The sequence below is a fragment of the Dipodomys merriami genome, unplaced genomic scaffold (genome assembly GCF_024711535.1).
Source record: "Dipodomys merriami isolate MVZ:Mamm:240054 unplaced genomic scaffold, mDipMer1.0.p SCAF_7, whole genome shotgun sequence".
Taxonomy (NCBI): Eukaryota; Metazoa; Chordata; class Mammalia; order Rodentia; family Heteromyidae; genus Dipodomys; species Dipodomys merriami.
In genome coordinates, this window is record NW_027206290.1 from 37591678 (window position 1) to 37604882 (window position 13205).

The window sequence follows — 13205 nt, forward strand, 5'->3', positions numbered from 1 at the left end:
TCTCAGATTATTTCCTTTTTTGTGTAAATTTCCTGAGTAGAATTGAAGATATTGTTCCAAATGATGGGCCTACATCATTCATGTGTCAAGCTAAAGTTTGGATGGATTGGAGGTGGTAGTTGGGATTCTATTAAGTGTATATACAAATCCTACTCATCATGATATCAAAAGAAATCCAGTTCATTTTCTCCCCATAAGTTTCATAAAGGTAGAGTTTTCTGATGTAGAATGCAATGGGACATTGTAAAGACAATGCAAAGAAACATCTTTGCTTCATTTTATTTTATTTCTGTATATTTTCAATTTGGTTTTTAGTAGAATATTGATTTTTATCTTTATGGAAAGATTCTCCCCAGGTATTCTTGCCTTCCTTAGCGCCTGATTTCAATTAAGGAAAATGTTAACTTCCCAGTCTTGAAGGATTTAAAGATACAAGCACTTCAATAGTATAGTACAATAAAGTTTAAACTAAATTATCTTCCTTTCACACAAATTCACTACTTCAGGATTTTCAAAAATTCTACTAGGAAGCACCCAAAAATGAATTCAACTCAAAGAGAGTAATATTGGTGAAGTATCTTTGTCAGCCTGTTTTGCTAAAATTATAAGAAAATTTATTTCCCTAACCTTCAATATGTATCCATTATTTGCTTGCTTTTGTTTTTATTTTTTAATGTCTATCCTGGTACTGGGGTAGGCCTGAGCACTATCACTTAGCATTTTTGGTCAAGGCTGGTGCGCCCCTTGAGCCACACCTCCACTTTTGGCTTTGTTCTGATCAATTGGAGGAGATAAGAGTTTCATGGACTTGCCTAACTGGACTGGCCTCCTGAGTAGGATTACATGCATGAGCTACTACTTCTCAGCTATATCTGTTGATTTGTAAAGAAAAATCCAATCAGAATGGGCATGAAAGTGCTAACATATAGTTTGCTTATACGTTATAAGAAAATCTGCTTTGTAACTTAAATATTAAATGTTTTTATTATAGTTTCAGTATCTTTAAGTAGTTCTACAAAGGAGTTACTATTCAGCAAATAAGTCTATAGGTACATTGCATCTTAATCTATATCACGACTTTATTCTCCTCCATCACTCCCTACCCCTCCCTTCCCTTTTTTTAGTTTCATGGAATATGCATTGGATATTATGACTGTGTTCTTCCCCACCTTCATTCATCTGCCCTCCTCCGCTGACCCCCCCATATTGTGGCCAGTTTTCTGGTATTCATTTTGTTGGACTTTGAATTCATTTTTCTAAGAAATTACACCATTTAAATACCACATTTCAGTTAATATGTTTATATATGTGTGCGTATATACTTGCATACAACCATATGTATTTAATTTAATATTTATAAATTAGATCTAGCTTCTATATCCTTTGTCTCTCTGAGCTTGACATATTTCACTTAATCTAAATTTTCTAGGTCCACCTATTTATTTCTTTGCAAATGATGTAATATCATTTTTTCTCTAATGGATGAATAAAAATCCATTGTGTATATATACCACATTTTCTTGATCCATTTGTCCATTGAGGAGCATCTATGCACTATTTCTTGGCTATGTTGAATACTATAGTGATGAACATGGTTGTACAAGTGACTTGACTTTACCCTGAATAAATGCCCCAAGTTTTGGTATTGTTGAATCTTACAGTAGTTCTATGTTTAGCTCTTTGAAGAATCTCCAAATAGCTTTTCAGAGTAGTTGAACAAATGTACATCCTTACCCATACTGTATTAGAATTCTTTTTCTTCCCCATCTACACCAGTATCTGTTGTTTTGCATTTTTGGTAATGGCCTTCTAACTGCATGATATAGAATCTCAGTATTATTTTGATTTTCATTTCTTTTATAGCCAGAAATGGTGAACATTTATGTGGCCATTTTCAAGTCTCTGTTAACTTATATGCCATTTATTAATTGGTTGTTGATTCTTTGAGGGTTTAGTTTCTTGACCTCCTTATATATTGTGGATATATGGCCATTGATTTTCTCCCATTCTGTAAGCCTTCTTTTTACCTTGTTAACTATGTCCTTTACTGTGCAGGAACTTCTTACTTTCTTAGATACAATCTCATTTGTTATTTTCTTTGATTTCCTGAAAGTCAGAAAGTTTCTGCCTATGCTGAGAACTTCTAATGTTTTTCCTACTCCTTGTAGTACTTTTATGGTTTCAGATCTTACACTAAGATCTTCAATCCATTTTAAATTGGCATTAGTACATGGTGACACGTAGAGATCCAGTTTAAGTTTTCTTCATGTAGATAAGTTTTCCAACACCATTTGTTGCAAAGGTTATCTTTTTCTCCTCCAATGTTTTTGACTCTCTTATTATAGATGTCTGAAGATCTATAGGTTCATATTTGGGTCTTCTGTTGGGACTGTGGCCTGTTTTTGTGCTGGTATCAAGCTGTTTTTTTTTTTAATTTAATTTTATTTTATTTGTGAACATACTGTACAGAGGAGTTACAATTACGTGGGCAGGATAATGTGTACATTTCTTACCAAGCATTGCAGCCTCCTCCTTTGTTTACCCTTCACATCCCTTCCCAGCCTCCCCCCTCCCCCCCAATCCCAATCCTTCTCCTTCCCCCCCTTCCTCCCTCCCCGCCCCCCCCCCTGCACCGACGTTGTAAAGCTAGTTTTGGACATGACAACTTGTACTTCTCATTGTTGCAACAAGTCCACCTGTATCCTTAAACAACTGGTTTTTCCCCATCTCCTCCACAAGTTATACTGACATCAAATATAGTGAAAGCAGGGGTTATACTGTGGGGGAGGGACATACAAAGCAACAAAGAGATAATCTTATAAATGCGTTAGAAACACATGCATGAAAGAAAAAAACATTAAAATACACATCTAAGGGTTCATTTTCCTGACATCACATTATCTGACCTTTTCCGCTTGACTCATACATATACTAGATATTACAAATAAGGGAAACCATGGGACCTATGTTTCTTTGGGCCTGGCTTACTTCACAAGCTGTTTTTGTTACTTTAGCTCTGTAGTAAAGTTTGAAGTCTAGCATTGTTATACCTACAGCACTACTTTTTTGCCCAGAATTGTGATTCCCTATGACTTTTGGATTGTTTATTCAGTGAAGAATAACATTAGTATTTTGATTGAATTTGTAGATTATCTTACCAGTATTGCCATTTTCATGATATTCTGCCAATTCAGGAACACAAGCTCTTTACATCTGCAGTGTCCTTCACCTTCTTTCTTCAGAATTTTGTAGTGTTGTAAAAACCCTTTACCTCTTTGATTAGGTTGGTTCCTAGGTATTTTATTTTATTTTTGAGAATATAACAAATGGAGTTGCGTTCCTGAGTTCACTCTCAATCTTCTCATTGATATACAGAAAAGCCATTGATTTTTGTGAATTTTTATAACCTGCCAGTTTACCAAAGTTACTTATCAACTTTAGAAACTTGGGAGTGGGGTATCTAGGGTCCTTTAGATATAGGAAAATGTCAGCTGTAAATAGGAATCGTTTTAATTCTTCCTTCTCTATTTGGATCCATTTGTTCTCTTGCCTTTTTGCTCTAGTTAGGAATTCCACTGCATTGAAGAAGACTGGAGAAAGTAGATACCCTTGTCTAGTTTCTGATTTCACAGGAAATTGTTTTCATTTTTCACCAGTTAGGATGATGTTGGCTGTAGGTTTATCATAAACAGCCTTTATTATGTTGAGAAATGTTCTATTTCTAGCTTCTCTGGAACTTTTATTATAAAGGGATATTAGATATTTTCAAATAATTTTTGGCATCTATTCATATGATCACATGATTTTTTGTGTGTGTCTTTGGTTTCTGTGTTGTATTTTTTATTGAGTCACTGTCTAGTTGGGGATAAGTATAACAAAGGCTTTATAAAGAATTTGGTAGTAACCCCACCCTTTCTAGTTCATGGAAGAATTGGTATATTTTAAAGGTTTTACAGAATTCAACTGTGAAACCATCTGGATCTGGACTTTACTTTGTTGGGAAGTCTTTTATTCCCATTTCATTATTTGTTATAGAGCTGTTTATGCTGATAATATGGTCTTGGTTCTGTTTTGGTATATGATGTTTTCTAGGAATGCATACACTTCTACTTTATTTTCTAATTTGTTTGCATAAAGGTTTACAAAGCATTTCCTTAAAATATGAATTTTACTTATATCTCTTGTTATTTTCCCTTTTCATCTCTGATTTTATTTCTTTGGGTAGTTTCTTTTGGTCAAGTTTATTAAGGACTCACCAATTTTGTTCATTGTTTCAAAGAAACATCTTTGGTTCTTGTAGACTTTTTTTGTAAGTCCCGGGCTTGAACTCTGGGCCTGGATGCTGTCTCTCAGCTCTTCAGCTCAAGGCCAGCTCTCTACCATTTGAGCCACAGCTCCACTTCTGGTTTTCTGGTGATTAATTGGAGATAAGAGTCACCGCCTTTCCTCCCCAAGCTGGCTTTGAACCACGATCCTCAGATCTCAGCCTCCTGAGTAGCTAGGATTATAGGCATGAGCCACCAGCACCCAGCTTCTTGTAGACTCCTATTTCATTTATTTCTGATCTAGTGATCATTTCTTCCTATCTATTAATTTTGAGTTTGGCTTTTTCTTGTTTATCTAGGAGCTTGAAATGCATCAGAATATTAATTTGAAGTGTTTCTAATTTATTGATGTTGGCATCATAGCCTCTTTCTGCTGACTTGGCTGTTTCTTAAAAGCTCTCTTATGTTGTTTGCTTACTATATTGGATTCTAGGAACTTTGGGATTTCTCTTCTTCTGACTTCAGTAACCCACTGATCATTTAGCAATGTGTTGTTCAGTCTCCATGAGTTTGAATATTTTCTGTGGTTACTTTTAACTGTTAAGCTCCAATTTTATTCCATTATGAATTGACAAGATACAGGGAAATTTCAGTTCTCTTAAAATTGATCAAACTTGCTATATAACCTAGGATAAGGTCTGTTTTGGAGAATGTTCCATGGGCTGCTAAGAAGGATATGTTTCATGCACATTCTCATCTTGTAGGTGAAATATTCTATAGATGTCTATTAGATCTATGCTGAGTTTTTGACTGGATGATAGATACATCCATTGGTGTCAGTGGTATGTTGAAGTCTCCAGGATTGTTTTGTTTGGATCTGTGTGCGTATTAAAGGCTACTAGTCAAGCCGGGCGCTGTAGCTCAAGTGGTAGAGCGCTCGCCTTGAGCTGAAGAGCTGAGGGACAGCGCCCAGGCCCAGAGTTCAAGCCCCATGACCGACCAAAAAAAATAAATAAATAAATAAAGGCTACTAGTCCTAGACCCTGCTTATATGGGGCCCTGAGTGAAAGCCATTCACTCACCCACTGCTGTGGGGTAGATTCTGGATTTGAAATGAGGTTCCACAGCCCTGCCTTTGCTAGTGTGGGACCTGGGTGGGAACTGCTCTCTCACTAGTCATGTTTCTGGAATTGGAAGGAGATTCAGCACTAGTTCTAGCATGTGGGATTCAGAAGTAGGTCCCTCATCCATGGTAGAAATCCACTTGGTCTTCTTCCTGAATTTCTCACTAGGAGCACCTTTTCTGTGGTTTAGAGCAGTTTGTGTAGCCGGAGCCCTCAGAGAATGATGGCTACCGTCTTGCCACTATTTCTGTCCTTTTCAAAGCTTCCAAGCCCTCAGATCTGAAACTGGATTTGTTTCCCTCCACTGGTGTGGTGGCTATGTGGGTATCAGGAACAATATAAAAAGAAGAGGAGGAAGAAAACCAGTGACCCGTCTTCAGTGACGACTCAGCCATAGATCCTCAATCATTTAAGTAAGATTTTTGTTTGCTTTTTCTCCTCTTAAAAGCTTAAAATTTGATATTTCTTGATTAGCACTAATCTCTGCTTATAATTTGTCTAGTTTCTTCTCTTGAGCTGGATGTTTCTGGTAAAGCCCTTCACCTCTAACTGATGAGTGGAAGCTCTGATTTTTTTTTCCCTGTCACTATTCTGCTACCTTCCCAGAAATCTTGACAAAAAGTTTGTATTAGATCACAAAAAAAATGTAGTGCCTTCATTATTTGTACACATGTAATTAGAGCTTAAAAAATTAAATATAGTTAATTTTTTTAATACCAGGAGATTCAAGAATAAACAGTGAATTAAAGTTTTTGTTGTTTGTTTGAGTTGAGGGTTTTTATTGTACTGTAACACTGAGATACTCCCCAGTCACATTCTTATTTTTAAATTACATCATCATACTAAAAGAAGTCTTCAGTGCATCTATTAAAAAACATAGTTATTTCTCAGCTCTGAATTCTGTTCGGTTAAAATTTTTGCTTTTCATCCAGGCAAGCAGCATTTTATTCATAATTATTTTATATATTCACAATCATGTTAATAGTTATAGTAAACTGATTTTTACAGTTATCATAATATGAACAAAACTATTAATTTGGGAGAATAAAATCCAAGTTTAATTAAAGGGTCATTTTTATTTCAAGTGGAGCATTTATAAAATAAGACTGTATGGCTACAAGCCACACTTCATAAAGCCAGAAAAACATAACGCAACTTCTGCCTTGCTTTATTGATACCTACTTGGTTTACTTCTTTTTAGTTGTTGTTACTGTTTTGTTTTGGTTTTGGTTTACATTTTAGAATCAGTGTGGTTAGTCTGTTGACCAGAAATCCCTTTGTTATACCATTTTGCAATTTTTGCCTTATTAATACAGAATATAGAAGGCCATATTTCCTATCTCTAGCTACATATTAAAGTCAGTTGGGAAACTTAAAAAGTAATAGTAATAATTACTACTGATACTGATCTACATAGTTTCCAGGGTTTCGTAATTTTCAAAACTTCCCAGGAAATTCTAGGAGACTGTCAGTTGAGAGCATTGCTGTAAGATAATAGGAATTTGAAAGCCTGAGAAAATTTAGACTGGCTATTCTATTATACCCATGAATGATAACCCTGAATAGTCCTACATAGCAAACGATTAACTGTGTATTAAAGTGGATTTCATATATACAAATCTAATTAACTATAATATGAAAGAAAGTACTATAGAAATAGCCATTGTTAGTTATTTATCAAACAGTAAATGGGAGCCCAAATAATGACAGTAAATGGGAGCCCAAATAATGACATGTCTAAAGAGGTATGCAGCTTGTAAATGGAAAAGCCAGATTGGTTCATGTATGTATTTAACTTGAGCTCTTTTGCTATACCATGTTATACGAAATTTTAATACTTAATTTGATCCAAGTTGTATAATAAGTTCACAAGGTTTCATCATTGTCTTGTTTCTTTAAAGCCATAGTTAAATATATTAAGTGTCTGTATTTGGAAAGTAGCAGATTATTTAAGACTTAGACCAGATTTAAAGATTTGCCATGGAATTAGTGTTATGATCATGATAGCAAGTTAACAAATACAACTTTTTTTAAAATTCAAAGTATTTGTTGGTCAGGTACCAGTGATTTATGCCTGTAATCCTAGCTATTCAGTATGCTAAGACCAGAGGATCAGAGTTCAAAGCCAGGCCTGGCAGAAAAGTCCGTGCAGCTCTTATCTCTGATTAGCGCCCCCCTCCCACACACACACACACACACACACACACACACACACACACACACACACACACACACACACACACACACACACACACACACACACACACACACACACACACACACTGAGCAAGAAGTATTGCTGTAGCTCAAGTGGTAGGACACTAGCTTTAACCACTAAAGCTCAAAACAGCAGGAAGGCTCTTAAGTTCAAATCCCAGGACCAGCACCAGAAGGAACAGCTAACACAAAAGGAAAGAAATTAACATACCACCCAATATAGAAGAAATAGTTGTATTGTCAAAGCTCATAGAATTCACAAACTTCATAGACCACGATAATAACAGTTTGCCTCATGAAGGTTATAATTTGTTTGTGACTTTAAGTATCACTTTCACAATATTGTGAAATTTATGTAATAACTTAATCACAATAAAAATTATTTTTAAAAAGTGTGTGTGTGTGGCTTAAAAAGTATTTTGTTTAAGGGGCTGGGAAGGTGGCTCAGTGGTAGAGCACTGGCCTTGCATGCATGAGGCCCTGGGTTTGATTCCTCAGCACCACATAAGCAGAAAAAAAAAGCTGGAAGTGGCGCTGTGGCTCAAGTGGTAGAGCTCTAGCCTTGAGCTGAAGAGCTCAGGGACAGTGCCCATGCCCAGAGTTCAGGCCCCAGGACTGACCCCAAAAAAAGCATTTTGTTTAAAAATTATTTTGGAGTATAGCTAGATGATGAAAAACCACTGAAGGGCTGGAGGCATGCCTCAGCAGTTGAACACCTGCCTAAGAATCCCCCAGAAAGCCTTGATTAACTTTTTGTCTGTGAATCTGAGCCTATTTGTAGAAATTAGTTGGCTTTAGTTACAACAAAATTATCCAGTATCTCCAGAAAGTGGAGATTCTTCAGATAGGGAAATTCCTCAGGAGAGAAATTTGTATTCCAATAGTGATTTGCTATTAGAGAAATCTACCTATAAGAAAAGGAATGCATTGTTCCAAAATCATGGTAAATTACATGAAATGTATAGAATGTTTCCATACATTCATAGATTCTATACATTCTAGCAGTAGTTAAAATGTCCACTTATTTTAAATTATTTGGGCTAGTATAATCCTAATGCAATAATGAACTATTAATGCCTAGATTCTTTTTGTTTATTGGTTGGTTGGTTTTGAGACACTGTCTCCTTTTGTAGCTCTTGATTTTCTGAAACTTCCAGTCCTCCTACCCCAGCCTCCTAGGATAGAGGCATGAGCAAGCCACCATGTCCAACACAAATACAGCTTAATGCGTACAAAAAGGTACTGCCAGCTTGTTCTGAGAAATTACTTGCTTCTTTTTTTTTCTTTTTAGCTTTTTCTATTAATATATTACCCTTCTTGAAAGTTAACTTGTTTGGGTTTTTTCATTTTTGTTCTTGCTTTTTGGTCATCCCTATGTTGAACTCAGGCCCTTGAGCTTGCTAGGCTGCCATTCTGCCACTTAAGACATGCAGCAGCACTTTTTTTTTTTTCCTGGTTATTTTGGAGATGGAACCCTTTCTTCCTAGTCTGACCTTGAATTTGAGATCTAGGGATCTTTATGCCAGAGTAGCTAGGACTATAGAAATGAGCCACAAGGTCTTGGCTTAAAAGCATAATATTTTTGTGTGTAGTTTTGTTTTGTTGTTTTTTTTGTCAGTCGTTGGGGCTTGAACTCTGGCAGGGCACTGTCCCTAAGCTCTTTAGCTCAAGGCTAGTGCTCTACCACTTGAGCCACAGCGCCATTTCGGGTTTTCTGGTAATTTATTGGAGATAAGAGTCTCATGGCCTTTCCTGCCTGGCCTGGCTTTGAACCGCAATTCTGATATCTCAGCCTTCTGAGTAGCTAGGATTACAGGCGTCAGCCACCTGTGCCAAGCTATTTTTATGTTTTGTTCACTATAAAAAGTAAAAGTTGCTAGGTTAAAAGTCAAGGAATTTTAACCAGTTTCTTTTACTCTTTTCATACTTCATGACCTAGAGGATTGCTGTTATTTTTAAGTAGCATGGCATGTAAATTTGTGGTATGAGAAATTTTGGAGTGGTTACCTAATTACAGAACAATGCATGATAGCCCTGAATAGTGCCGCCATAGTGCCTTCTGCTAGCTATAGGAAAGTGAGTTCATGCACACAACTGAAACATAATCTGTTAAGTTCCTTAAGACTTTTAAAGTTGACTATAATTATAACCAATTAAGGCATTTAAAGTTGACTATAATTATAACCAACTCAAATTATTTATTTGCCATGAAGCAAATATTTTCCTATTAAAAACTATAAATTCCACCAGGTACTGGAGGCTCATACCTGTAATCCTAGCTACTCAGGAGGCTGAGATCTGAGGATCATGACTTGAAGCCAACTTCAGCAGACACACCCAAGAAACTCTTAGCTCTAGTTAACTAACAAAAAGCTGAATTTGGAGAAGAAAATTTAGATTCACTGGATTTAGAGCAGAAAATTAAAGTGAGAGCACAAGGCCCTGAGTTCAAGTCTTGGTGCAGGTACAAAAACATAATAATAAATAGAAATTCATAAGCAAAATAGCAATTAGGATCACAAATTAATGCTGTTAAAATGTCACTTCAGTAATGTTATGCAACTTCTAGTTATGCAACTTTTTGTTTTGTTCATCTTACAATATTTTTAAAGTATATATGATATGAGTAAATTATGTATAAAAAGCATAAGAACAGTTCTATGAAAGTTTACTGAGATAGTCCCTAATTAAAACTACAGGAGGCTGAGAAGTGTGGCTGAACTGACAGAGCACCTGTCTGCCCTAGTTCAAGGCCCAAATTTCAGTACTTAACCCCTATTTAAAAAGAGAGAGAGGCAGAGAAGAGAACCCTAAAAATCAAAATCAACCGGTTTTTCTAGAGAAGATTACATCTGAGCTATTATACATATTTCTAATACTCTGAGGTAGTCAATTGGTATTTTAGAAATTTCTGTTTTGTGTTTTTGTGCATTTTCAAAAAATATTTTAAATAAGCATTCATAGTATATGTGAGGGGTTTGTTTTATTAAATAGATTCTATCTTAGAATGCTAAAGGTAAAATTCCATTTTTTTTAAACTTCTGGACCATATAACTAAAAACTAAGAAGAAATCAAGCAAATGTGTTAAGTTCTTAAAATTCACTAGCATTCTCTTAGCATCACATTATTCCATAAAAAGAATGGGCAGGCTTTTGTTGCTATCAAAAAAAGTGGTATTTGCTATTGGGTTTATTGCAATAAATATTTGCATTTAAGTTTTTCTAAGCTTTTACTAAGAGAATTGTAGGTTTTATGATTGCAAATGCAATGTTTACCACTGAATCTAAATTTCATTAAAGAAAAATATATTTTAGTCCTTTATAATGACATTTTAGTGGTTTTCCCGTAATATCTTTAAATACTATTTCCTGTGAGATTTGCTTTTCTTCCATCTTTTTGGGCAGACAAAAAATACTTCATGAAGTATTTAATGTCCAGTAAGAATCTCCCTTCTTAACTCCCAGTTGAACAAGTATAACAGTGTATTGACTTTTATATCTACCATTTCTTTTGCACTTTGGGGTCATGATTAATAAAATAAGGGTTACTTAAACAGAAGCCCTGTGTCCATCTTTTTAGACAACAACTAAGTGACTAATTGGCAGGGAATATATAAAGTATGAATATACTAGACAAAAGGGATGATTTCATTTCCTGGACAGGATGGAGTAAAATTTTACCACACTATTAGGAATAGTGCTTAATTTAAAACTTAATGAATTACTTATTTTACTAATTTTCTATTTAATATTTCCAGTCCCCTGTTGGCCATGGGTAACTGAAATCACAGAAAAGGAATATTCCTTTTATAGCTCATCCATTTCCTCTTCTGTTAGGGACTGGAATTATAGTCTTACTGAACTCTGACTTTTGGGGTGGGGAAGGGGATCTGTGTATCTGTTTAACTGTAAGGTTAACACTGCCCTTTTTTTTTTTATGCTATTTCTGGAAGTGAAATTCAGTGCCTCCCAAATGCTAGGCAGATACTCTCTACACAGCCCACATAAATTTATACCAGTTTTATAATTCCTGGTTTTCCTCTTGTAGCTTTATGCAGGAGCTATTCTTGAAGTCTGTGGATGAAAATTGGGGAGGTTCCCTCAAGTCCAAGGTATGTAGCAAACTATTGAATCATTTTAAAGTCACCATTATACAAGAATGATTTCATTAAATACTCACAAAAATAAGTTTTAGAATTAGACTTTCTTAACAACATATGAATTTTGTTCGTTTGTTTTTTACAGTATATAAAATGTAGATTTAAAATACAACAAATGAAGTGGTTATTTTCTTAAAAGGAGATTCTGTTGCCAAGTAACTTTTATGACAGCTCTTCTTTTAGCAGATGTAAATGTAATTCCTTTATATAACACACCATTCTAGTATATTTTAAATGTGACTAGATTTATGAAAAACTGCATGAAGTTAGAATAGAATTGATTACCATATAATTTGGGTACACAAAAGAGTCATAATATGTATATCTTCACAAGAATTTAATGATAAATATGTTAAAGGATCATTGTAACTGTATTCTTCAGGCAAACATCAAACAATGGTGAGCTTACCTATTCAAAAAGGCTTTTTAGCCGGGCGCTGGTGGCTCACGCCTAGCTACTCAGGAGGCTGAGATCTGAGGATCGCGGTTCAAAGCCAGCCCGGGCAGGAGAGACCGTGAGACTCCTATCTCCAATAAACCACCAGAAAACCGGAAGTGGCACTGTAGCTCAAGTGGTAGAGCGCTCGCCTTGAGCTGAAGAGCTGAGGGACAGCGCCCAGGCCCAGAGTTCAAACCCCACGACCGACAAAAAAAAAAAAAGGCTTTTTAAATATTTTGTCTTTGTATGCACTTGAAGATAAGTTTTATGATACTGAACTCACAATAGTGAAGCTTTTTATTTAAATACATAATTATTCTATTTATATACTTTATTTTGTTTTGATATTGGCTTATTTTCAAATGTTTCTTACATTATTTACTAATGGTAAATGATTATGGGGGGATTCCACATGTCATACAAATTTCCTGTGTGAGCACATGCCTTTTATTGCTGACTTAGATTTGCTTATAATAAAATAATGCTTATTTTGACACAGAAGTATGAAATTCAGTAGTTTAACTTGTCATTTTTAAGTGAGCCTCAAAGAGACACATCTAGTTAAATATATTTGTTAGAATAAGTACATATTCTAATGTAGCACAGATTTAATTTATACTTCTGCTATGGGTAAACATTCTTACTCTGATCCTGTCCCCCTTTATCTCAGACACCTAAACAGAGAAGCCACATTTTGAAAGATTGAATCTGGAGTCTTTATTAGAAAGCCAGTGTCTGCAGGCAGACTCCTGTTTCAAAGGCCTGCAGCCCTTCTAATACACTTAACACTTAGAAAACTAAGAAAGCAGAAAAAAACAATACTAACTAACAAACCAGATATGGAGAGCTGAAATCGGATGCTATGGTGACTGGAGGAGAGCCAGGGGACATGAGACAGGAGACAGACACAAGAGGCTTGGTGTCCTGGCGCTAAACATGTCTGCATCTAAATAGGGTCAGGTCCTGGGCCAGGGTCACAGGAAACTCCAGAGTTCAGGGC

At 35.6% G+C, this 13205-nt stretch overlaps 1 protein-coding gene across 1 annotated transcript in view; it reads left to right on the plus strand.

Annotated features, from left to right (window-relative positions):
• The window catches only part of Selenof (selenoprotein F), a 50355-nt gene that overhangs the window by 24740 nt on the left and 12410 nt on the right, over positions 1-13205 (plus strand). Inside the window, exon 3 of the mRNA XM_070006354.1 lies at positions 11655-11718. Within this exon, the coding sequence (XP_069862455.1) occupies positions 11655-11718 (64 nt within the window). The remainder of the gene's footprint in view (positions 1-11654; positions 11719-13205) is intronic.